At 44.5% G+C, this 26579-nt stretch overlaps 1 protein-coding gene across 1 annotated transcript in view; it reads right to left on the reverse strand.

Annotated features, from left to right (window-relative positions):
- Window positions 1-11097: 11097 nt before the first annotated feature.
- The window catches only part of cxadr (CXADR Ig-like cell adhesion molecule), a 53094-nt gene continuing 37612 nt past the window's right edge, over window positions 11098-26579 (reverse strand). Inside the window, exons 3-7 of the mRNA XM_080852085.1 lie at window positions 23251-23455; window positions 16518-16673; window positions 16207-16329; window positions 14947-15085; window positions 11098-12330 (exon numbers count right to left, since the gene is read on the reverse strand). Coding sequence (XP_080708211.1) covers window positions 12057-12330; window positions 14947-15085; window positions 16207-16329; window positions 16518-16673; window positions 23251-23455 — 897 coding nt within the window. The 3' untranslated portion in view covers window positions 11098-12056. The remainder of the gene's footprint in view (window positions 12331-14946; window positions 15086-16206; window positions 16330-16517; window positions 16674-23250; window positions 23456-26579) is intronic.

Below are 26579 nucleotides of genomic sequence, written 5' to 3' on the forward strand. Positions count from 1 at the left end.
CTGGTCTTGCTGGTTTTATTGAAATCATTCAGATATCACAGAACTTGCACAAATGAATCGACAAACGTTCTGTCAGAATGTTGTACACAAACATGGTCGGTGGTCGCAAACATCACAAAAGCAAGTTCCAGTGTTGTAGCTTGATATTATTCCCCTCATACATCAAATGTGTAAGCATTTCTGTCCCAAAACTTCAAGGACAAATTCTAACAAATGACATCTATTAAAGCTCATAGGCTAATAAAGATAACTGCTAGACTAAGATAATCCGACAGTGATCATGAATGAAATTGATATTCTGATGTCACAATATATTCTCTTAAATATATTGATAAATCCTACTTAGTGGTAGGCCTACTGTTTGAGAAGACAAATAATCAGTTGTCAAGACATTTTTTAGTGGAAATGTTATGGTAACAGAACAGTGGTCTGTTTGTAATTCTGGACCAAACGATTCATTGTTCTAAAAGAAAATGTGAAAAGTAACTGCACTTTATGGCGAGAGCAGCAGAAAGTAGATACGTCTTTTAATACATGTAGAGATTATAGCATATATCTGGTGAGATAGGATGTTCAATAAGAAGGAGGATGTTCTAGACCTCACTACATTTTTACATCACCTTAGAGACTGGACAGACAAATCAAAAGAAAGACATCAATCAGAGCAATTTCTCTTACCAATAGGGAACAATATCATGTTGTTATGGTGTGATTGAAGTCCATATAACTAACTAAATGTCAGCTAATATCATGTCACAGATTTAGGGTAAGCATAAGAAAACTGTCGAAGAATATTTGACTTAGGCTACTTCAATTAGTTAGGACTGGAGTCTTCGAAACATTTACTTCTTAGACTACTTAGACTGACTAAAAGCGAGATGTATCTTCAGTTCTATTTATATGGATGTTTTGTGTGATTTACACTACGAAGAATATTCCTTTCGATAGAAAACTTGACGGATAAACTAACTTCTATTGTCCATTGTGACCCACCACGATCCCTTCACCAGCAGATGTCGCCAAAGCATCATGGGAGGGCAAACAGAAATCATTTTTAATTCTATTTTTATCTAAAGTCTAACTCCGAGTGTATTCTATAGATATAAGTTAGTTATTTCAAGAATAAATGCAGACCAACATTATAATGAATCCCCAAACAATACAAATAGTTTTTATCACCAAAAATGTTGTGCTGCATAGCGGGCCTAAGTTGTTCCACGGATGAACACCAGATGGCAGAAAAGTATATTATTTAGACGTGTAATCCAGGGTCTGTGCGGACTAAAAATGCAAAACGTTAACATGAGTGGAAAAACACGTAAGAACATTTAACCTTTGATAAAGTATTGCTAATTTCAATGAAAATATACGATAGTTTTCGTAGTCTGTAAATATCATGAACAACAGCATATGTAGCCATATCTTTTTTCAACACATTTTCAAAAGTGGAAGGTAGAAAAAGCTAAAAAGGACATAGCTGTATCTAGACATTTTAGAGTAACGTTCAGAGTTCAGAGAGAGCAGAGAAAAAAAACTATCGAACTGTCGAGTTCAGAGTCAACAACAACAAACAAACTTACTGGTCCGGTCTGTCTTGCTTTTATGTGTGCGTGTGTGTGTGTGTGTGTGTGTGTGTGTGTGTGTGTGTGTGTGCGCATGTGTATGAATAATATGAAACTAAAGAACTTTGGTGTGCACTGGAAGGACATGAGTTCCTATCACTGCGCATTTCCCTACAGAGGTAAAGAAATCATCCATGCTCTTGTAGTTCATCTGGTATTGCAACATCAATAACAGTACCTGCAATGTCAAGCTAATGCTTGTAATTTGCAGGGGACACATCAATATATAATACAAGCTACAGTATCTATAAATAACTGGACACAATAACTGAACTGCAAGTCAGCTGACATTAAAGCACTGCTACTCTTTAATGTGGAAAGGTAGATGGCAAAGGAGGCAATATATCATTTTATTGAAACATGGTGTTGTAGAAACAACGCAATCCCCTCATTAGAGCAGCATTGAAACTTTCCAAGAGGGGAAATCTTTTAGTCAGACATCAAATTGCTTACTCTTCTCCCTATCAAGCCCCAATACCATCTGAGCTGAAAAGCAGATTAGGTGGAAACACTCACACTGTCTCTCTCAGCATTTATAATCACGTTCAAACCCAGCTCACTCCCACTCTTCCCCGTTCCAACATGGTGATGCCTATTTATTGTTCTAAGCCTTGCTACTGGCTTTAATCTATCACAAGGTAAATAGGCTGATGTCATTTCGACCACGCTGTTCTTATACAACAGCAGCCTTATAAATAACTATTGTCTATCTGATATCATTATACTGTCTATCTGCTTCCGAAATGTCACATTAACATGTCATTAACCTTATACACAATAACCCAGACTTTAAAATGACGCTAAACCACTCAGTTTACGCAGTTATTGTAATTCAGTTATTTATTGGTGAAATCAAGCATATTTTGGTCAGGAACATGTCCATTATTAATGTTAACAATCACTATTAAATGTCAAAGTAGATCTCACTATTAAATCCCAGAGAAGTGCAAGTCAGACCTAACCTGTGGGAATACCATTCCCTCTCTGGGGAGGTATAGACTGCCTATATCTCCTGAGAGGTTCTTGCGAGAAGACCCTCAGAATAGCCCTGCAGCTCTATTGATTTTTATGTTCACTAATATGTGACCATTAAGCCTGGAGCCATCATGTCTTACACGAGAACGTAGTCTTGCGGGAGCTAGAATCACGAGCACAACTTGCCTGGCTGAGAGGGTGGTCTGTTCTGTGTTCTCACTCAGGCCCTTCGCATGACAAGCGGTTCTGCCGTCTCTGATAGGTTGAGTGGAGAAGAGAATGCTGCTGCTTCTGTTAGAGCTCTGCTGCAGCTCCAGCGAGACCTGAGGACTGCATTGCCAGTGTTTCCTGATGCTCATCCATAATTATGTTCTCTATGTACACATCCAAAGAAACTTAACAACGCCAACGCATGCTCAGTTGTATTCTTCTGTGCAACACAACAAACCCTTAACTAGCATGATTGGCAGGTTCCTTTTCTCTCTCCCTCTCCTAGTGTGTGAAGGACCCCTGCCCTCCCCCCCGCCCCCCATACCGGCATGCAGACCAACCGCATGGCCAGATCTCAGAGCCAATTACTAGCGCCTATGTCTGCGGCCTGACCCTGCCTGTCCCCCGGAGCCATTATCCCAGCATATAAACAATCTACGGCCCCTCTCCGGAGGAAAGCCAAATTATCTGCAGCGCTCCGACATATCAACCCTGGCCCCGGAGCGCCACTCGGAGCCACAGATGATGGGTAGGTCCTGGGGGAGAGCTCAGTGTCTGATGCTGGGCACGAATGCATGTGTGAGGTATGGAGAAGGGCACTCTAATTGCCGGGCTGGAAATAGCTCTGGGGTGCGATTCTGTCATCTCCAATGGGGGCTATGGCGAGCGATCGACAGATAAAGGAGGAGAGGTCGGGAGACGACGAGCAAGAGAGAGGAGGAGGAGGCCAACGGAGAGAGAGAGGGAGAGAGCTGGACTAAATAAGTTGTGTGACCTCTGCTCTCCCAAGGGAGATGTTTGATGATGGTCTTGCACTTGCACACACACATACACACGCAAACACACACACGGTCACTCACACCAGATACATCACCACCATCTCCATGGTAATAAAGGAGATGACCCCAATAAGACAAGGAGAGAGACTAAAGACTGAAATAAGAGAGAGGGGGAGAAGAGTGTGTGTTGGGGGGGGGGGGACTTCATCACGTCCAGCACTCAAGGCTGCATCGAACTCGTATTTCTAATTCATTCCACCATCACCATTACACTCCACTGTGTGCTGACTACCTGTAATGGAATCCAGAGGAGGCGGAGATTAATGGCCTACAAAAGCAGTGAGTAAACCTCTGTAAACACACAAAGCCCCCCCTACCCCGACACACATACACACACACCCTCCTTCCCTCAATAACCTCCTTCCTTGGCAGGAGCCCTGCTTTATTTCCCGATCTGACATCAGACGATGTAGATTAGGAGCAGACGCCACTGACAGGCAGTTGATCAGAGGCAGCCACTCACTTTTCTGAGAGGCTGAGAGGCAGAGGAGGGGGTTGGGGGTATTAAACCCCTTCACCTGCTGAGCATGTGTCTGTGCATCTTTGTCTACCTCACCTCCTCCGTCCTCTTACTTACAGACACTGAAACACGTGCACACGCTCTGATACACACACATTCAGGGCCATCTCTCCTCCTTCCCTCCCCATGAGAAATATGGCTGAGGCCCATTTACAAGGTGCATGATGTCACCTCACGCACACACCAAAATCATTCTGGAGGATGCACTAAGTGGTGCTTTAACAGCACCTTGCATAATGCTATTTAATGGGGAAGAAATGTAACTGCAGGTGTAAAAAATTCACCACTCTGATCCCAATTGTAGGACCATATGCCATGGTAAGACGCAAAACATATATGTCAATTGACTGCATTTCTATCTTCCCCAAGGGACTTTGTTTTAAAAATAACTGGTGGCTAGTACAGCAGTGGTGTAAATGAGCACCAGAGGAGGTCAAAGGTCATTCATGTCTCCTCAAAGTAACGGGCTGGTGTAACAGTAGGATATAACTACACTCCAGTTCTAACGGTGAAGGCTTGGAACTGACCCAGATATGGATGCAGCAAAAGCACAACGCTTCAAATATGGGCAAAAATGGGGTGGTTTTTCCAAGGGCAGACACAAATCCCCTCCTACTCTTATTTGCTTTACAGGAATGCGGAGGTGTGGAAAGGCACGGGAGGGGAGAGAAGAGACAGATGACATCCTAATCAGCGCCAGCACCCTCTGAAGCACGGTGAACGTTTGGGGGGTGGGGGGCGGCAGGGTGCTCTCGTTCCTCTCCTGAGAGCTATCACGTTTCCAAAAACAGCTCGCAGCTCCTTCTTCACGGCGGGATTACTTTTTTCTTTCTTGCCGCAAGTAGAGTAGTTTGATTAGACCGGTGCTCTTAGTACATCCTTTTGTCAGCAGTGAGGCATTTTGCGCATACAAGATAAATCGTTTCCCTCACCGAGCCTGCTCAGACTGTGTACAACCTGATAAGGTTGCCTAGGAAACCCTCGTCGACAGCCAATAAGCCGTTGCCCCCCGCGCCGTCTTCCCCATCAAGCCCCACTACCTTTCTCCAGAATTTGAGCAAACAATTAATTCCTTCAGTAGGGAAATGGAATGGGGGAGGGTGATAGTGAGGCGTGCGAATACCAGGTTCTTAAAAAATGCTGGGCCATGTTCATGAGGACAATAGGTGGAATTAGTTAGAAAAGGTGTCTACTTATTAGTGGCGGATTAGTTTGCTGTGTACATTAAAATTCAAGCAAGAAGGAGGAGGAAAAAGGACTAGTAGCCTATTTAAAAAAAAAATGCACATAGGGAAGATGACAAGATGATACCATTACATTCCCCTGGCATCAGCAATTTACGGTCCAGCACTAATGTCTTTTTGATGACGGGTTTGAGGGCGCACTGTGCGCAATCGCTCAATTAACACGTCCACTTTGTAATGCGATCATTTACGCAGAAATTCGTATAATGGCGGCATAATGATTTCGCCAAGCTACACAAACATAAACTAATGGCAGAACTATTCCAAAGGGTCGTTAGTGTCCGTGGCTATTCTCAACAAGCCATCGATCAGTGGGGCCTACTCCGGGGTGCTATTCATTATTGACAACTCAATTATGTCTATGGGCATCTGTTTCATTGCAGCTTAATCCATTAGTCCATTTATAGGCCACCAGTCAACTGTTCAGAAACAAAATGGCCAAGTGCCATTGATCAGACCCCGAGGGCAAAAGAGCCCGGCAGTCACTGGCGATTAAATCTGTAGCATTCTGGTGAGACTTAAATAGCCAAAATATTCAGAGGAAGGAACAGCCACGAAGCTAGAGAATGAAGTGCATTGAAGTAGGCCTACATAACTGACAAAAACAGCTAATTTAAGTTATAGTAATTAAGTAATATAACATCCAACTCTGTCTTACTAATCGATTTGATTGTAATCTCTCTTTGGATATACTGACCTTCCTATCTGTGACTCAGATTCTGGGTGCTTGCATCAAAGAAAAAAAGCAACTTTCAACTTGTCAGTCTTTATAATTCAAAAGCACATTTGCAACAATTTAATTACAAGGAAACACACCTCTACGATTTCGGCTACTGTTGAGCCCATTAGTAGAACCTTTAGCCTGGATACCAGCCTGAACCCTGCCCACAAAATGTTTAGTCTGGGAAGTTTGGTCTGGCTCTGTGCAGTTGGGGAGAGAGTATCAGCGGACGGATTGTACCGTACCAATCAAATTGTCAGGGCGGGCTTTATACGATGATGGACAGATTACCAACCAACGCTTGAGTTGATTAGATAGATAGATTAGAAATCGTACCAAGATGGCGGCGTCTCGGGAGCCTGTTAGTGAGACATATTTTAAGCTATCTACACGACTTTTTTATGTCTACATTGACTCGGTTAGTTGTGTATGTGCAACACGAATGTTGCAGAGGATTGTAGGTCTTAACTGAAGCGCTCTAGACCATTATTGATCCATTGAAAATCCATTGAAACACATAGTAGCTAGCTAGCCTTGCTGCTAATAAGTACGTGAGCATTTTGAAAGAGGAACAGAAAAAAGCGATCAAGGCATTTGTCAATCGAAAATATGTTTTTGCCGTCCTTCCTACGGGATCCGGTAAAAGTTTTAATGTATCAGATGGTCATACTATGTTGCTCTGATTGGTTGTAGGCATCCAATTGAGCGAAGAGGCATTTTTTTCCTGGTTTGTTGAAACACACCCCATAATCACAGCCCAATGGGTCAGTATCAGACTCATATTCTGACTACAATTATGAGTATGACATCGTTAGGCTAGTTGAGTTTTAAACCATCAACTGTTGGTGAGTAAATCTCTATTTACAGTTATGTGCAAAATAATAGCAGTTTCACATCACTAATGTGTTTAAGTACTGATTTTGGCAGAAATTATGATACAACATGGGAACTAATTCATGACTAGGTGCAGCAGAGCAATGGCCAAACAACAGACTTAACAGACATGACATGCATGCTGCTGAGTCGGGGTAATTGACTAATTTAATGAAAGGTGTTCAAATGGGTGTGTTGAAATCAATAGCAGTTTTGGGTGCCTTTTTATAAAAAAGTTGATTGGAGAGGGGAAAACTTATAAAGAAGTGGAGAAAATAATTGGCTGCTCAGCTAAAATGATCTCCAATGCTTTAAAATGGCAAAGAAAACCAGAAAAACGTGGGAGAAAAAGGAATACCACCATCCGCGTGGATCGTAAAATAACAAGAATGGCAAAGAAACAACCAATGATCAGCTCCAGAGAGATCAAAGAAAATCTTCATTTGCCTGTGAGTACTTCAACGATCAGAAGATGCCTATGTGAAGCCAAACTATTTGCAAGAAACCCTCGTAAAGTACCACTGCTGAAAGACATGTATTGAAAAGGTTACAGTTTGCCAAAGAACATGTTGACTGGCCGAAAGAGAAGTGGGGCAATGTTTTATGGACAGATGAGAGCAAGATTGTTCTTATTGGGTCTAAAGGACGCAGACAGTTTGTGAGACGACCCCCAAACACTGAATACAAGCCACAGTACACTGTGAAGACTGTAAAACATGGAGGTGCGAGCATAATGGTTTGGGGATGTTTCTCATACTTTGGAGTGGGGCCCATTTATCGCATAACAGGCACCATGGACCAGTTTTAGTACGTTCAAATACTGGAAGAGGTCATGTTGCCTTATGCTGAGGAAGAAATGCCCTTAAAATGGGTGTTTCAGCAGGACAATGACCCCAAACACACCAGCAAGCGGGCAACATCCTGGTTCCAGACCAACAAAATTGATGTGATGAAGTGGCCAGCCCAATCCCCGGACCTCAATCCGATTGAGAATTTGTGGAGTGACCTGAAGAATGCAGTTTTTGATGCAAAACCCAAGAATGCAGAAGATCTGTGGAGTGTAGTCCAGTCAGTTTGGGCTGCAATTTCTGTTAACAGGTGTCAAATGTTAGTTGACTCTATGCCAAACAGATGTAAAGCAGTGATACAAAATAATGGTTACACAACTAAATATTAGTTCAGTGCTTAAAGTAGGGGCTAAATCTTCATTTAATTTTAAAGTTTATACTGTAAATATTCCAGTTCGTAAATGAAAATGCAGATACTGCTATTTTTTTTAACAGTCGAATAATCTTTTTCTTTATTTTCAGTTTAAAAAAAAAACAAAAACATTTTTTTCATGTGGAATTGAATGTGTGCTGCTCCTAGTGCCTTTGTATGTATTGAAATAAATGCTATTAGGAACATGGAACTTTTTCTCTGTTGTTTTAAACACACTGCTATTATTTTGCACATAACTGTATATGGTATTATCTTAGCAGAACTCATGATGAGCATCCACTCCCATAGGAAAACAACTCTCTGACTCACTCGGACTGAAGGCCAAAGCCCTGAATCAGAGGCGGCCATGGAGCAGTTGGCCATCCTCCCCTTCGTTTAGCCAGGATGTGGAGATCTGCACATTGGATACTGCCCAGACATACAGTGAGGCTGTCCGATAAACCAGCCTCCCGATGACTGATCACCTGCTTGGCTAACGACTGGTCATCGGCACCCAAGCATTACATGCAAGTACAATAGCGGCTGGCTATCTGCTGCAGGTAAAATCGCCCAGTCGTGGAGTCTGTTTGATTAAGCGGCCCCAAGGGCACCGCTGCTTAATGCAGTCGGATGGAGCCAAACATCAGTCGTTCTGCTGTTGCTGTGGTTTCCAGCCTCCAGGCCCTGGTCATTGTCGCCGACACCACTCTCTCTCTCTCTCGTTCGCACTCACGGCTCATTGATTAATCGCAGTCATTAGGCGGGTAGAGAGTCACCTCACCTGGAGTTAGATGTGGAAATCGGTGAGAGATTAAAATTAATCACCCTGCAAAGCCACTGGCTAGCACAGGGGCTAAAGAGAATATGCAGACTGCTGAGAGAGAGAGATGGGGACGAGGATGAAAACGATTTTTAATTTCGGCAACACCACCAGACAACAGCTGCTCACCCAGATGGAGGACAAGGGTGGAAAGAAGACAGGAGAGGTGGAGAGACTAGAGGCAGGTTGTTGTTTTTCAGTTTCTTTTATTATTTAAAAATACATCACAAAATTACACACACACAAAAGAAAAAAACTAAGTTTTTTTTTTTTACATAATGTGCCAACCAAAAACAAAGAAAGAAATAATATCTTTAAACAATATTAGTACACTTTTTCAAATCTACAGTTAACTGTATTAGAAGTAAAAGTTGTCCTTTAACTTCAAGGACCTGTACAATTTCACCTATAATCGCTACTGACTTTTAATTTCGATTTTAGATCAGCAGTTAAATGGCTAGATGTCTAATGCTACCAAAGGACTAGGTCCCTATCCAAAATCAGAAGACAACATTCAGCCAGGAGAGCTTGCAGAAGAATAACAGGCCTCGGTCTCCATGAAGTGGAGGATTAAATGGGCTCTTCACCTGTTCTCATCATCTCAAAACAAAAAAAGAGAATGGAGTTCCAGCACAGGTTTGTTTGCAAATGATGTTTCTACTGAACCCAGAAATCAGTTACATTCTCTCAACAGCCTTCACCTGTGTGAGTCTGTACACAATCCCCTTCATTTACACCTAAGGTCATCTGAAGTTTCATACCACCCCCCCAGACAAAACCCTCATCTTCAGATTTACACTTGCTAATCACAGCATGTGAGGGAGTATGTATCATACACAGTTCATCCAAATGAAAATAACACTCAGAATCAAAATTACAGTATATACATACATATTAAAACAGAAACCATGTTCATAAAAAAAGAATCTGAAACCGTTGTTTAAAATGGCTCCTTCCAAAGAAGGGACTGTTTAAATGAATGTTTGGAGATGAAGGACAACATGTCATGGATACTGAGCTGATGGTTTGACTAAATGTCGGACTTAAAAATCACAGCTACATGTTTGGAGTGAACAAGGTCAGTGTCAAAACAGTGTTTGGTGACCTTTCCAACCAAACGTTGCCAGGGTGCAATGCGTTCCTACCTATATCCGTACCTCACACCAGTATTCATCCCACCATAAAACCCTGTCTGTGCCAACCTGACTCAGCGCCACCTTTACGGTGACGCAGTGGGCGTTTGTCAGCTACATCTTTTGCATTAGTCCATGAAAGCCAGCACGGTCAAGGCACATGTACTGTGGGGCAAGTTTCAAACTTACCATGGTCTTGGGAAAAGGGGGGTGGGGGCTGACTGAGGGCTTTTACAGTCAAAGTCAGTTTTGTTACTGTGACCCAACAGGCCTTTTGCTAATCAATCTGAGTGTGTGTGTGTGGATGCTGTCAATGCTATTACTACTAGAGGGATTAGAGGATCGGGAAGAGAAAAAAGTATAAGAGGAACCCCCACCACACTAAATTTAGTTAATCCTTCAAATTAAATAATCTGACTGGTGGTGCAAATAATACAGCTCACTACAGGCACAGAAGTGGGATGCTTCATATTCTAAATCAAACCCAACGGGCCATACATACTTAGACGCACACACAAGGCAGGAGGAGGTGTGGATTGTGGCCATTGTTATAAAAAAATGTTATGTAATCAGAGTAATGTGGGTGTGTGTGTGTGTGTGTGTGTGTGTCATAAAGGGGCAATGGGGCCTTCAATATGCTCCCTATTTAACTATGGGAGTAGGGCAGCTTTGAGGTGAACAGAGTTGGCAGGTCTGTTTGCAGCTGAACATAATCAAATGTGAGTGCCCTGTGAACAGTAAATGACCCCCACCACCCCCCCAGTTACTGCGACTCCCTAAAAACACACACACACACACACACACACACAAACTCTCTCAATCTTTGGAACGGCCCAGTAATGAAGGAGGAGAGGGGAGCTGCTGGGAGGGGTGCCGCAGCCACGCAAGGACAAACAAAGACCCACCAATCAAAAGCCTTCTTTTTGAAGCACTCCACCACCAAGCCAAGGGCGCTGCAAACGGTCAAGAGGTGGGAGAAGAGTGGCTGGCTCACCAGATCACCAGAGCCCACAAACAACATGGCACAGAGATGGACAAGGGAAAGAAGAGGGAGTAGTGGAGGTGATGTTTTGTGTTTGTGTGTGTGTGTCTGTGTGGGGGCATCCAAGGCTCCCAAAATAATGGCTGAGTAAAATCGAAGATCAATATTTATAAAAAAAGAAAAATATGCATCCTGCAAACAATCTCTTGAACATAATTTTAAAAAGTAACATAAGGAAAGAAAAGCCTTCTCTGAACATAAAAGAACTTCATAGAATCACCTGAAAGGGTTAAACAATGTAGTAAGCCTGTCTGATGGAGACTGCGGTATTGTTGATATTACATTTCATCTGCGTCATTTAGCCATATCCTCAGACATGTAGTCAGTAAAATGGTGGGAACCTGAACAGATTTCACACCGGCTATCTAAAAGAAAAGGCCAAATTCATAAAAAGGTACGAGCAGGTGCTACAGATCTCAGCACAATATAATAATTAAATGGCTAATTTAGATGAAGCGTTGTCTGTTTTACAGATAATATTCCTCTCTCCCACGTGAATACCTTTAATAATAGCAGATTGTATGGCGTTGGACAGGATCTTCTTAGTCTAAAAAGATGGGTTTGCACTGGGCTATTTACAACAATAAAAACTGGTGAACCCATACTCACCGTGCAGACCAGATATCATGTCATTCACTCATGGTTTTCTGCTCAGTAAAAGTTCAGAAGGTCAATTCATTTTTTCACCGGTCTCACTTGCCATCGCCAGTTTGTCTACCATTTGTCCAGGTGTTTGAGTGCGTAGTGGGTTTTTTATCACAATCACACAAACACACACAGTCTCACACACACACACACGCAGTTACATGGAGAGACCTGTTGTTGCTACGGTGACGAGAGTCTGGGGGGGAGGGGTGCTACACGATGGAGCCGTCCCTGTTCTGGGCTGGGATCATGACGGGGATGGCGCCCATGCGGCTGAGGTTGGGGCCGTGCGGCTTGCCGGGGGGAGGCAGGGGCGCGTGGCTCGGGGGGCGCTCAAACTCGTCCGAGGGGATTTTGTCGTACTGCGGCTTGGAGTACTCGTGCAGGTTGGAGGGCGACATGGAGCCCAGCGAGGAGCGCTGGCTGCCCACGCTGGTGAAGCTGCGCGCCGTCGACACGCGGCTCTTGGGAGGGGGCACGTCCTCTCTGGGAAGGGCAGAGAAGGGGTTAAACATTACACTATTACACTGACAATACCATGCATGGACTGATAAATGCATATGATGGAAGTTAAATGAATAAATGACAAAAGTCATTAAATTAGATTAGTGAATCAGTTTGAGTGAAAGGTTTCGTTTCAGCATCTAGCTCTGGATGTCCTATTTTAGCTCAATCAAGCGTGCTCAGGTAATCAAGAGTACTGACATGTTTATTCCTGAGTAGAGCTCATTTCACTAATGAAGTTTGCTATAATAACTTGGATGTGGTTCGCTGAGGTGTGGCAAAACAGAAAGAGATGGAACACACAGAAAACCTTTCGAAACGAAATCCATACCATTCCACTTGCGTAACAAGGGGGAGGCTGATCTTTAAAATCCCAAGTTAGTTTATTAGTTTATTCTACTTGGAACCACACATGTGCTGGGAGTGTCTTCAGTATCAACATCAGGAATCAGTAGGACATCAGCGGTGAGAGGGTTCCTGGTACACAGGCGGATGTTTCCAAAAGGTTTTTCAAAAGGCTGTCAATGTTTGCTTTGCCCATCACCATAGTCACGCACAGCACATATTTGTTTGGATAGCCGGATCACCTGCTTTTGGTATTTACACTAGCCTGACATCACACCCGGGATTAGCTTACGTGTTTACAGTTCATCAAGTTCTCCTAGAATCACCTAATCAAAACACAGAGAGAGAGTGAGAGAGAGAGAGACAGACAGAGAGAGACGTGCTGTCTAGCGGATGTAGCTATAAGGGCGGTGTGGGGCGAAACCAGTGCCAGCGTCACCGTGCCAACTTCCACTGTGAGTGGCGAGCGAGGGGAGACACAGAGGAATGCCCCAGACAAGCGAGACTGTGCCAACTGCCAACTCTCCCACCCCAAGGCTCCAATCCTCTCCAAATTAACGAGCAATCAACAGCAACAAAAGCACAGTGAGGAAGAGAGAGAAAGAGACACAGAAATAGAGCAAAAGCAATAAAAGAGAGCTAGAGGGAGGGAGCGAGAGGGCAAGAGAGAGAGAAAGAGAGAGAGAGAACAGGCACTACAGAGAGAGGGGGGGGGGGGGGGGGGGGGGGGGTGATGGACTGTGTGCCGCTAGTGTGCTCTGTGGAGAGCTGTATGGAAGTGGCTGGCCTCTCGGCAGGCCCTCTCTGTTAATCCCCTTTGTCGCAGGCGGAGTGACACTACACTGGGCGCTGACAGACAGCGGGGCCACAGGCGGGGGTAGAGGGGTGGGTGCTTTGGGTTGTGTTCTGCGGCGAGGGGGCTGGGGGGGGGGAGCGTCGAGTCCGAGACAGACCCCGGGGCTCTCCTGAAAAGCTGTTTCTATGGGCCGGGCAGCCAATGGGAGGGAGGGCATTGATAGAGCTGGCCAGGGATGGACTGAACAAACAGCCCTCTAAAAGTGATTACACCAGCCTTTCATTTAAAGAAAAGCAGGGGGGAAAGAGCTGATGGCGCGACAACCATTTTATCCTGGCTCTGCGCTGTGCACAGCGTGTGTGTGTTTGTCTGTGTGCGTGTGTGTGTGTGTGTGTGTGTGTGTGTGTGTGTGTATGTGAATGTGTGTGCATGTGTTAGAGAGAGAGAGAGGGGGGGGGGAGTAATTGGCCGGCCAGAGCAAAGCCGAGGATTGAAAGTGAAAGCGCGGTCTATGGATGACATGCACCCACAGGCATGCGGGCTGATTCAGACCTATTCGCTAGCTCGCTGCTGACCAGCCCCAGCAATCACACAAATCACAGGGGACCCGCGGGACAGATGCTCGGGCGCATACACATCAGCATGCCAGTGCACACAATCTTACTTCAAGCCCAGCCAAACGAGAGACATGTTAAGGTCCTGAATCTCCATAAAGGAGGCTACACAACAGATGCTTAAGGCAGGCATCCAACAACTTCCAGATATCAGAGATACCAGATATCCGCAACCCTTGTTCTGAAATATGACCTGTGGCTTCCAGCGCAGCTCAAACCCCTTTGGCTCCAATGAGCACCATGAGCACCATCCATCACTCTTTCTACCACGCTACCTACACGAAACACAAAATGAGCCGTCCACTTTTCACCCCAAGGCCTGAAATTTACATCATCCACGGCAACCGACCGTGGCTAAGATTAGTAAAAAGTCATTAATCACATTTCCAGCGTGGTATAGCCAGGCTTTGCACCATCTGTTAAACGGCAGCGAGCAGCTGACATGGGAGCATGGTTCCAGCAGGTGTACAGGTACTAATGGTCTGTATGCCTTTACTGTGCTGCGAGGCACTGCAGATATGTGCAGCTTTAAACGACATGTATATTGCAAAGGTGTCCCTTGGTTCCGCCTGTTTGTCCAACAGATGTGCCCAAGCCAGGGGAAAGGTGGGTTTGTGCCAGTGAATGCTGGATGCTTTTCACCCACTGAGCAACGGTTGGGCGCACTGCAACAAACTTTGGATAACTAGAGTTTGTTAATAGATAAATGATGAAGGGATGTAAATAAATGGCACTCTGTGACTCCACCGCCTTGGAGAATATTTCTCCACGCAAGACCACACTACCTCGTCTTTGTGCGGTAAGTGTGTGTGTGTGTGTGTGTTTGTGTAAACTGTGGCCTACCTGATCTCGTAGGAGATCTCCTTCTCGTACTTCTTGCGGTTGCGAGCACGGCAGCAGCAGAAGAGGATGATGGCGATGATGATGAGGGCTAGGAGCACGCAGATGACCGCCGCCGCTATGATGCCCGCCGTGTTGGGAGCTGACAGACAGAACAGACATCATTCTAGAGCATTCTACTGCAGAACACACCTGACAAGCCACAACTACACACTAGTCAGACATCATTTAAGCAATATAGCACGAGTGGGAGTGGGGTAGGTAAGGGATAATCCCACGGGTGGTGTTCGGCCGTAGCCATCCCTTACCTACCCCACTCCCACGAGTGCTATATTGCTTTTATAAAACAATTCTACTGTCAACAAATTAACATTTCAACACAAAGTTATTGATTAAAAATGGTTTGTTTCGCCATTGTTTCTCTGCAACAAATAATTGTTCCATTGTCAACGTCTTGGTTTGGAATTTTAAAAACTTTGAATTAACGGTTATCATCAATGCGAATGTTTCATCGCGGAGTGATTTATTTTAAGCTGTGAAAAGTCCCGTAACTGTAGGTATGTTGACGAATAACCTATAGCATGGAACGTCTCTCGTCCAATCAGAAACAGCTAAATTACGCGCTAGAACCCAATTGTTTTATAAACTGTAATGACTAACTAATTGGAACTTCTTAAGGTTCCGGGAGGAACTGTGACACTGTAAATGTGTGACCACTTTCGGGAAAACTTTAGGGAAATATAAAACTTCAAGAGGACGACCAATTACACTTCCCCCCTTTCCTTTAGTAAAGCTTGTTATGCATGTAGAAACCACTTTTCCCAGCTGCATGAAACTCGCATAACACAATCCTAATTGCCCATCTAGCTGGGCTCATCAGGAGGGGGGCTAAGAGACCCAGGAGCACTAACAGAGCATTTCAGAAGGCCGAATAGATATGAGAAAAATAATGTGTTTTTCGAACAATGAAGCATGTAAATCTCTCGTAGTCGACTCCAAAATTAAAATGATGAAAACTGAAAATGAGCATAATAGGTCAGCTTTAAAGCTTTCAGAAACACCTATAATGACTCTTTATTCTTGATAGGCAAACAATCCCTACATGAGGCCAAAGCTTCAGGGGCACGGTCATGCCATGGGTGAGGCTGGTATGGCGGCATGGAGGTGCCATAGGATGGTAGAGAGTAGGCACTGTGGAATATGTGTTTGGGCCTTACAATGTGCAGCAGTCTGTAATTGTCTGGGCGTGTGAGTGGTACTTACGTGGGGTGATGCCCAGGTCCACGACACAGTCCTGCATGCCTACACGGTTCTTGGCAATGCAGCGGTACGTTCCGGAAGAACCCTCACTCGCATTGCGTATGTTGATGGTACCGCTAACAGGGTCTGAGGATAGAGGATGAGGAAGAAGGAGAGATGAGGAAGATGTACCAATATCATGGTATATGTAAGTGGTGTGTATGTGCAAACTAACACTATGTATTGTGAAGTATGTATGCATGTCTGTGTGTGTGTGTGTGTGTGTGTGTGTGTGTGTGTGTGTGTGTGTGTGTGTGTGTGTGTGTGTGTGTTACCTAGAACTGCGGAGGCGGGCAGCAGCTTGGAGCCGGTGATCCTCTCCCAGGCGTAGGCGATGGGGTTGGTGCCCTCGCTGGACTCGCAGCGCAGCACCACATCCTTGCCCACCTGTGTGGCCCCCTCAGCATAGCAGCGCGGCTTAGAGGGAGCCACTGCAGAACAACAGAGAGGGAGGAAGAGGGCGGGTGAGCGAGGCCGACAGACAGAGAGAGGCAGACTGACCAACAGACAGGGGGAGAGCGAGAGGGAACATCAAAAACAAAGGGCCAGGTGCAAACAATTACTGTGCATACCTCCATGAACAGCCATCTCTGTTTGCTTTCCTAGGGTCTGACATGGGGCCTTCGATGTTTAAACACTACCCTTCAATCCCCACACATGCAGCTAACATATCACTGTCTGACACACAGAGAGAGAGAGAGAGAGAGAGATAGATAGATAGATAGATAGATCCCTTTGTGAGGGGTGTTTAAGGCTTAGATTTTGACCATAAAAATGCAGGCTAAAGACATATTAAACAGCACGCAGCTAAGCCATAATGGTTAGTGCAATTTATGAATTTATGAACGATGTTCACTCGTTTAGCTGTCTACCTTGGCTATCCGCACAATTATGTTGTAAGTGTTCAAACAAGTGTAAAAAACGTTAGCTTTAGAATCGTTTTTAAAGGTTTAGAGGAAAGCTAAATTATTCTTTTGAAATCCTACATCGAATTCTGAAAATGATGTCATTGAACTCTTGAGTGAATTGCTCCTAACGGTGAATATTATGAATCCCCATCAGCGACGATGCTCTTTTATCTCCACTTGAGCAAACTGAGTATTTCCAACACACACATTTCGCCAAATGCCCTGACAACTCTATTAGACACGTAACGGGTCCGTTAAACAAGTCCCAAATGGACGTCTCAACTTTTTCATTGGACATTTTATCACAGGTGAGTAACATTTAAACACCTCTTGGAAAATGTCCCTTCGTAATTTTGTGATTCATTTTAGAGCACCTGATCACCGTGCGATTACGTTAGACACAGAGTGGAAAAAAACCTCCTGTAAACGTGTCTGATGCCTATTCCCGTTATGTTGCAGCTCCCATCCGCAAACTAATGAGCTGCAATAATCAGGGGGAGGACACAGCTGCTGTCAGCGCAGATACTGTCCCTGACATTTATTATTACAATGGCACAGAAGACAGCAGAGGAGGAAAGAAGGGAAGAGGAAAAGAGAGGAGAGGAAAGGCAAGGCCATAGCAGAAGTAGGGGCCTGAGAGGGAGGGTGGGTGAGGCAATGAAGAGGGAAAACGGGTGGTGGGGGGGGGGGGGGGGGGGGTTCTCTCTCTCTTTCTCTGTGAAGTCCGAAAAGAAAAGGCAAACAGACTCTACTGTCTGTTGGCAGGGGATGAGATGAGAATCCAAAGGCAAACAAGGCTTTAAATTAAAACCAGCCTGGAGAGGGGGAGAGAGAGACTGAAGGAGGTAGAGTAGAGAAAGCAAGGGAAAGGGAGGAGAGAGAAGAGCCTGTCTGTGCCTGTCTGTGTGTGTGTGTGTGTGTGTGTGTGTGTGTGTGTGTGTGTGAAGGAGGGGAGGGTTGGGGTCGGGTCAGGTCAGATTCCACGGAACCCCATCCGGGGCGATAGAACCGGGCTGGATGCTGACATCATGGCTTGTGAAAACAGAGGGCCAAAGGCTTATAGCGCAGAGAGACTGGATTAACAGCACACATCCTACACACATCAAATATGCAATAGCCTACATCAGCACTCGCACACACATATTTCACCACGCACTACAGCCCCCCCCCCCCCACATACACACACACACACACACACACACACACACACTACATCACATTCCACTGTAGACTAATAACCTGCCTGTCCTCCGGAGGTCTGTGACCCGTCTGACCCAGACATGACCCTCTCCTTCCTTTCCTTGGTCAAGGTTCTCCTTTCTTTCTTTCTAGCGGTCTCCATTCTTTCTTGCTGTTTCTCTCGCTCTCTTGCTCTCTCTCTCTCTCTCTGAGATGAAATTAAATGTGTTGTAATGCACTGTGAATGACAATGGGGCATGAGAGGCTTTATGCTAACTACCAGATATTAGCCTCTCTCTTGCGAACACACACGCACACGGACCTTCAAACAAACACTTAAGGCCAACAGCAATATCTGCACACATGATCATCCAAACACACAAATACATATGCGAGCGCCCACGCACACAACCGATAAGCTAAAAAAAGATTACCATTACACATTCAGTGTCCTCTGGTGCTTATAGTCGACCAACTAGAAACCCCAACAAGCTAATCAAATGAAAACCAAGCAGCACGCATAATTAATGACTCACGCTCTACAACGCATAGAGACGATCCCAGTGAATTATCATAATCTTCATCACGTTCACGGGCACTCAGTGCAAGCCTCGAAAAATAAAGCAGTACACAGAATAATCACACACCATAAAATAAAACTCACAAAGGCTTCTGCATGCTCACTATGTCGAAGTTGTTCAGATGGAAAAGAAACAAAATATGTGGATGAAGGTGATAGGGTAAAACCTGTGCTCAGAGAGGTTTGTGTGTGCTTACGTTCTGTGGTTTGTCTGCTGGTCGCTAGTATGGGGGCATCAGGGCTCAGTGGGCGATCTGGGGGATTAGCGTTGAGGCATGTTTACAGCTGGGTTGGGGAGTGAGTGTGTGTGTGTGTATGTGTGTGTGTGTGTTTGTTTGTTTGTTAAGCCTGGATGCAGAGAATTGGCTCTCAAGGGCAGCCACGGCACCCACACAAAAGCCTCCTAGACGCGTGTGTGCGCTTCTCCTTGGCTGCACGCTCACTTTGAGACGTGATTGGAAACTGTGTGAGTAGTGTGTGTGTCTGTGTGTGTGTGTGTGTGTGTGTGTGTGTTGCACACTCAGATAAACCGACACATGCACAGACACACACACATTGATATGCAGCCTGGTCCTGTAGGGCTTGTGCAGAGATGACACTGAGGGCAATGACAAGAGATCACATACACCTGTCATCAGGAATGGACACCACACACATTTTAACAGCAGCACACACACTCACTCACTAGACCGCAGCCATCTTGATAACCTCAGAGAAAATCCAACTACCAATGCCCATCCATCTCCTTTCTTGATATCACCTGAATCTGGACCAGCAGTAGGCCTAATCAGACATGGACCCGCGCCGGTCAAATTCTCCAGAGACTGCTCCAGAGTCAGTGGTCATCACGACCCATGAGGAACTGTCTGTTCTGTTCTGAAAATAACCCATTTGCTCCACGTTTCAGTCGGGCTGAACTAAACTCTAGCCTTATCTTACAGTCAGATATCACATATCATAATTCTGCTGACCACCGGTTGTTTGGCATGAAATGGTTTCACTGGAGGCTCCATGTAATAGACCCCGTCTCTGAGGTACTCTTGTTTCTACCTCTTTTATCTCAGCCTCTCTATCTCGGTCTCTCCCTATCTGTCTGCATCTCTCTCACAAAGGCACTCGCCACTGCTATCGCTTTCCCCATCTTCCCTCCCCCCCCCCCCCCCCCTCTATCTCATCCCCCCTCTCCCCTCTCTCACTCTTCATTAGGCTGCTGAAATATGTTTCATAATTGATAGCACCTACCCACGGCCAGATTACACGCGACAATTAAATCTGACCCCTGGAAAATGACTCCCTATGGCACGGGGAGCCAGGGGTGGCGGCAGCAATAAATAAAACTTAATTCAGTGTCAACCCTTCAGGCTCAAGACGGGATTGAAGGGTAATGCCTCCACTTATTCAGGATGAGTGGCTAACAAGTCCTTACACCATTCACATATAGCAGGCACACACACACAGTCACACACACACACACACAGTCACACAGTCACACAGTCACACACACACAGAAAAGAGTAGTATCCAAAACTAAGTGGATATGTACGCCAGGATTTTTGAGGACTTGAATCCACTCTTTCAAATGTCATGGCAGCGAGAAGTCAAAGCCCAGTATTTTAGCTCATGGATTAAGCTCTGCAGAGGGCTTTGCCGAGAACACAGTTTGTGAGACAGAACATCCTACCTGATCTCCTGTGGAAAGAACCCCTAGCGCCCGCTTCAGAAGAACACACCTGCTTTCAAGAAATCAGCCCACTGCCCAGCCAAGCTGTTTGTTGCGTCAGCAAACAGATACCAGGCATCTTGTCTCTGTATGCAAATGTCTGTTACACTCCCATGATGACTCGGTTTCAGGAAATGGTTTACGGTGGCACAGGTCTGACTGGTCTTATTATAGTCTGCACGATTGTGTCCGTCACAGGTTTTATTCACCGGCAATCATTTTGACAGGATTTTAGGGTCGTGTTTGTTTTTGGAGTGAAATCCCCTACAAACTGCTTTTGAGTAAGCAACTGAGCCGAACATTTAATCGCCTGCCTCTTTTTTTATACCAGGCCCATCTTAAATGAAAGCGTTTGATCTGTGGATTGTTTATAAGCAAATGAAGACACACTTGAAGACACTGAAAGGTGCACTGTTTTCACAGAGAGACCCACTGATTTCATCAGACACCAGGCTATACTGAAGGGGCACTCTTGGCTCAGTACAAGAATGCTCTGCACAGTGGCAGCAGGTTCAAAACTCACATTTGAGGACAAGGCTGCACTGATAGCCTCATCACGATGATACCGTTTATGATGAGACTCATCATGATGAATAACTTACATGACTGCGTTTCAAATCAACAAATTATCAGAGTATCAAAGAAAAAGAGAAATGCTATGTTGATTTTTCAGAAGAACAGGGCCTCTCTTAAGTTATGACGCATCGCTTAATCACTGAGTCAGTGGAGATGCATCAGGTCAGTATCACTGATGACATCACAAGCTTAACTGGAATGCTGAGAATGAAGAGCAGAGGTACCACTCCTCCACATCTTAAAGCAGCAAGCAGAAGTTGTCTACAATACAGAGCTACCTAAGGCAGCAGACTTGCCGTGCAAACAGTTACAACAGTATATTTGACACTTATAAAAACTAGCTGACTTGCTGATGTATTTTGGAGATGTATTTGTCGACATCATGCCCAGGCGTTAAGAAATACATAGTGAATAGTTGGGAAGGCCAGTAGGTATCTATCAGTCCTCATCGTGACCATATCACATCAAAATTAATTTCTAGAAACTTAAATTGTGTTGTTGCCACAGCTATCAGTTATTTTGTTACCGTATCGCTGCTTTTACTCAGAGAACTGGCTTTCAGTGTTGTGAAGTGAGTGCAGTGATGGTGGAAAAAGACCAACCGGTACTGTGAGCTCTGGGTGCTGATATAACTGGGTCAGAAGTGTGTAGTGTTTGTGAAATGGCTGACACTGATATCTTGGAGCCTGCTGATGTGGTCACTGCAGATTTCATCCAACCCTGTGTTTTTCAGATCATACGGTTTCACTTCCATGGGTTGAAGTACAGGTCTGACTCAGCATCCAGCTGCTTAACAGACGTCAACAGACCTGGCATTTCTGTCTACATGTTCCAAGCCTTGCTAAGGTTTAGTGAACTCCCTATGTATGTATGTATGTGTGTTATTTAGGTATATATGTCTGTGAGTGCATAAGTGTATAAGCTACTGGATGACCTAAATTTCCCTTGGGAATAATAAAGTATCTATAATCTTTCTATCTAACTTTGTGAGTTTAATGTATTTTCTGTGGTTTATGAAAATGACGCCCACTGTTCAAGACAACTTTCAATGGAAACAAAATGAGGGGTTGATTAATTCCCTCAGTCATACGTGTCCATTCCTTCGTCATTACAACAAAACTGAAACCTGACTGGATGCAAGGCTGCATGTCCGCTGTTCTGGTGCGATTTTGAATGCAAGTGCGAACCTCAGATTAAAACGCTATGGCTGTTCCTCCGTTTAAACGCCATGGCCGTTCCTCAGTTCAAACGCTATGGGCATTCCTCAGTTCAAACACTATGGGCATTCCTCAGTTCAAGCGCTATGGGCGTTTCTTGCCTGAGGCGCTCATGGAGATGGGGGAGGGCTGGGTTGGCATCTCTTCTAGAACTGCTATAATAAGATTTTCCTCCATAATTCACGCAGAATATTTGACACACGGAACAAATATCACATGTGCTGTTGCACTACAGTGAAGGATAAACAAGGGAGAGCCTCCCTTGTTTATGAAAGATTCTACCATTGGATAATGGTGTTGCGTTCACTGAATTCATTTGTATAATATTGAGCTTGCCCCAATTTCTTGATGCCCTGGAATTGCTCAAACGGCCACGCCACCTTACCGAGATGCCGTGCGGACCCGTCAATGAAGATCCATAGGAAATAAACTGTATCAGTCCGAGGCAGCAGGTGCGCCAGGACAGTGGACATCGAGCTCTAGTCTTCAAATACCAGACCTACATATCAAAACCTTTCCATGACCTTTCAAGGACCTTTAATTAAATTCCCATGAGCTTCCCGAACCTACAAAATCGTGTACTTTACAACACTGATTGAGCCTAATTATTGAATGAAAACTAAATAACCTAGTTTTAAACCATATATGGAAGTGGAAACTGAATCACGCTGCAGAAATTCCCACAACATTATCCATGGAAGAGTACAACAACATTATTAATTGAATTAGACCTATATCCAACAAAATGTACTTCCATGACTTTTCTAAAACTTTCAATGTATTTACTGAATTTTCCCAGGCCTCTAGAGGTACGGACGTCAAACTCACCCATCACTCTCAGCACCACCTTCCTGCTGCGGATGCCTGGGACCTTCTTCACCTTGCACTGGTACGTCCCCGTGTCAGCAGACTTGAGTGACAGCAGGTTGATGGAGGCATCGCCATTCTTGGGGTCAGAGGAGAAGAAGTGGACGCGGTCCTTAAGAGGAGCGTGGTAGTTCTCGTAGGCCCGGTCGCCAGAGTAGAGGATGACCTATGGTAAAGATAGGAAGTGAAAAAGCTTGTCAGTATTGCGATTTTAAGTATGAAAGGAGGTATCGGGGGGGGGGGGGGGGGGACTATAATACATGATTTAGGCTTTAGTTTGAGATACTGCACATACTGCAATGTTACTTACTACTGTTACTAATGTTTCAATATTTAAATCACAACAACACACTCCTACCAAACTCAGGCACTCATATCAGTGGCGATATGAACAAGGGAATGGGAACAAGATATGATGTGGTTGGTTATGTTACTAAAGCAAAACAGAGGGGAATCTTAAACCATGAAGCGGGGGTCGGTGAAGGTCAGACGTCTCGAAGCGGATCATCTGGCCTTCACAGAGGAGACAGCGCAATCCTGCGGCCCCTCTCTTATCTCAGCTATGGCCTTCAGAGGGGCAGGCATGCTTGCCCTTTTCACGCAGCGAGACAAACAAAGGGCTACTGTTGAGCCAAATCAACACCTGCTGTGTAAACACCCCGCTCAGCCCAAGGTACCCACACACACATTCTCTCTCTCTCTCTCTCTCTCTCTCTCTCTCTCTCACCACACACACACACACACACACACACACACACACACCACACACACACACCACACACACCACACACTCTGAATTTTGTCTGTTAGAGAATTCCACATTTGTCTGCTTAATTCTCTTGCTACAATTACCAAATGAGACACAGCAAACTGTGAAATTGATTTTTAATGAGATTAATTAAGAACAGGGCACAAAATAATTTTCTTGGCCTACCAGCCAGCAACCAGCTAGGCATATTTTTTACCTATTTGTTCAAACCTATATCAAACTAATTTCACCATGGTCGTCATTCCATCTTACCATGCACCTGACACCAAACAAGGGTTATACAGGTTATCCAAAGAGGTTAACTTGTAGACTACAGAGAGACAACTTACGTATTTTTCGAAGATGAATAGTACCCATATTTTACACGCCAGAGTGGCACTAACACAAAAATCGACACGCCATAGTGCTAATTTTGTGCCCTGATTAAGAACAATATCCGGTTTTGAAGTGGAACGAATATATAGATTTTGGCCCACTGGTTGAAATGTTGGCGCTGTTCTAAGTTCTAACAACGGCAAACCAAACCAAAATTCTAAGCACACACCGGTGAGTGACACACTCCTACACAGTAGCCTCAAGCCATGAAGCCATTTTCTAAAATGTCTATAAATTATGTTTTTTTTATTATAAGTAAATGTCTTCACATGCACCAGAACACACAAGCCAGTAAATATCAACAGGCTGGTGTTCCTGGCTAAGAGCTATGAGGGCTCATGGCAATTTTAATGAGTAAAGTGTGCTCATTGTGATTATTGGTTTGCGATGGCCCTCTCATCACTGCTTGCAGTTTTAATTGGTTTATTGTAACTGTTCATTTGAAGAAACTCTTCAAGCCATGTTTCAAATGCATAATTTTAACAAAAACATTTGTTTTCATACCTTAATCTTTCTGGATCATCTTACTTTTTGAAATGTTTCTTTTTTTTAAATACTTTTGAAATGCATAATGTTGTTGCTTTTGCTACTCCAAAGATAAAACCGCATTGTATGAAGGTTAGATAAAAAATACCCTGATATAGTACCGATACCATCCATACAGTCCCCTAACTCACACACAATGCTTGCCAAACACACACACACACACACACACACACACACACACACACACACACGAAAAGACACACATTCTATTTCTGACTGACTCTCAAAGCCCAAGTAGACATCACTCCACTTAAATCCTTTCTCAAATTGTGTGTGCAAAACTCTGTAGTGCCAAACGCGGCCAAGCAAAGACGCTGAGCGCTTCCTATTTACACACACTGCAGGAGGCGTGTGCTCTCAATAACCACACAGATAAAGCAAAGGCCTCACGCAGTCTCTGCCATCACACACACACACACAGACACACACACACACAGACACACACACAGACACACACACTTACATACACACAAATACACAGCCTAAGGTGCTTGAGAGATGCGCATGATAAACACAGGCCAAAACAAGACGATGGCAAACTGGAAATGTAATGAATGAATCAGATAAACAAAGGGGGTTGGAAGAAAGACAGGCAAACACAGTGTGATATAAGGGGACACAGAAACTAGGATAGAATATATGCAAGGTGACAGATGCAGAGAGAGAGAGAGAGAGAGAGAGAAAGAAAGAGATAGAGAGCCCTTTGTGAGGGGTGTTTAAGGCTTAGATTTTGACCATAAAGTGTCAGGCTAAAGACATATTAAACAGCGCACAGTCGAGAGAGAGGAATAACTACACAAAAAAAGGTGGCTGTCCTGTGGCACAAGTTTAAAGGTTGGTTGTTAAGATGAGTGGCCATCTTGTCCATATTAAGCACGGAGCATGTTTGTCTAATGCGTGCCACCTGTGCCCCCCGGACAGGTCCATATTACTGGACCTCAGCCGCATTCCCTGCACTGGGGGTAAGCACTCCGAAATGAGAACACGGGGGAGAGGAAATTGAACAGCCTGGAGCTGAGACAGACTGGCACTCGCACACTCGCACACAAAACTCCTCTTCTCACACATAGGAGCATTCACACACCATCCCAGACATATTTGCATGCCAACTTTCAAATGCAAAAAAACACCCGTGTTCATGTGCTATGCATGCATACTAGAATATAGAGAGCTCTCTCTCTCACTCACCTTTTTAATCATGAACAAAAATTCAATATTTAAAGACATATTTTAAAAGAAACACACACACATACAGGCCATTACAAGACAACATCTGCCAAATAAACCAACATTACAACCAAACATTCACTCACTTACACACACGCACACACACACAACAATACACAACCCAGTGGAGAGGGCTATTTGTACTGAGGTCAGGGGGTTCCTGCTGGTGTTTCCAGCAGGGAACTAAATTAACGTTTAGGCCAAAGCGGGTGGAAGATGAAAAAATGAGTTACTGGCCAGGCATATTTTTTACCCGCCATATTATAAAAGACGGATTTTTATAACATAATTAGTATCAGCAGGGCCATGCACAGACACTCTATCTTTTAGACCTCCATCCAGCTTTTTAAGTATGCCTATGAGCTATAGCTTA

Source organism: Sprattus sprattus, assembly GCF_963457725.1.
Source record: "Sprattus sprattus genome assembly, chromosome: 1".
Lineage (NCBI taxonomy): Eukaryota > Metazoa > Chordata > Actinopteri > Clupeiformes > Clupeidae > Sprattus > Sprattus sprattus.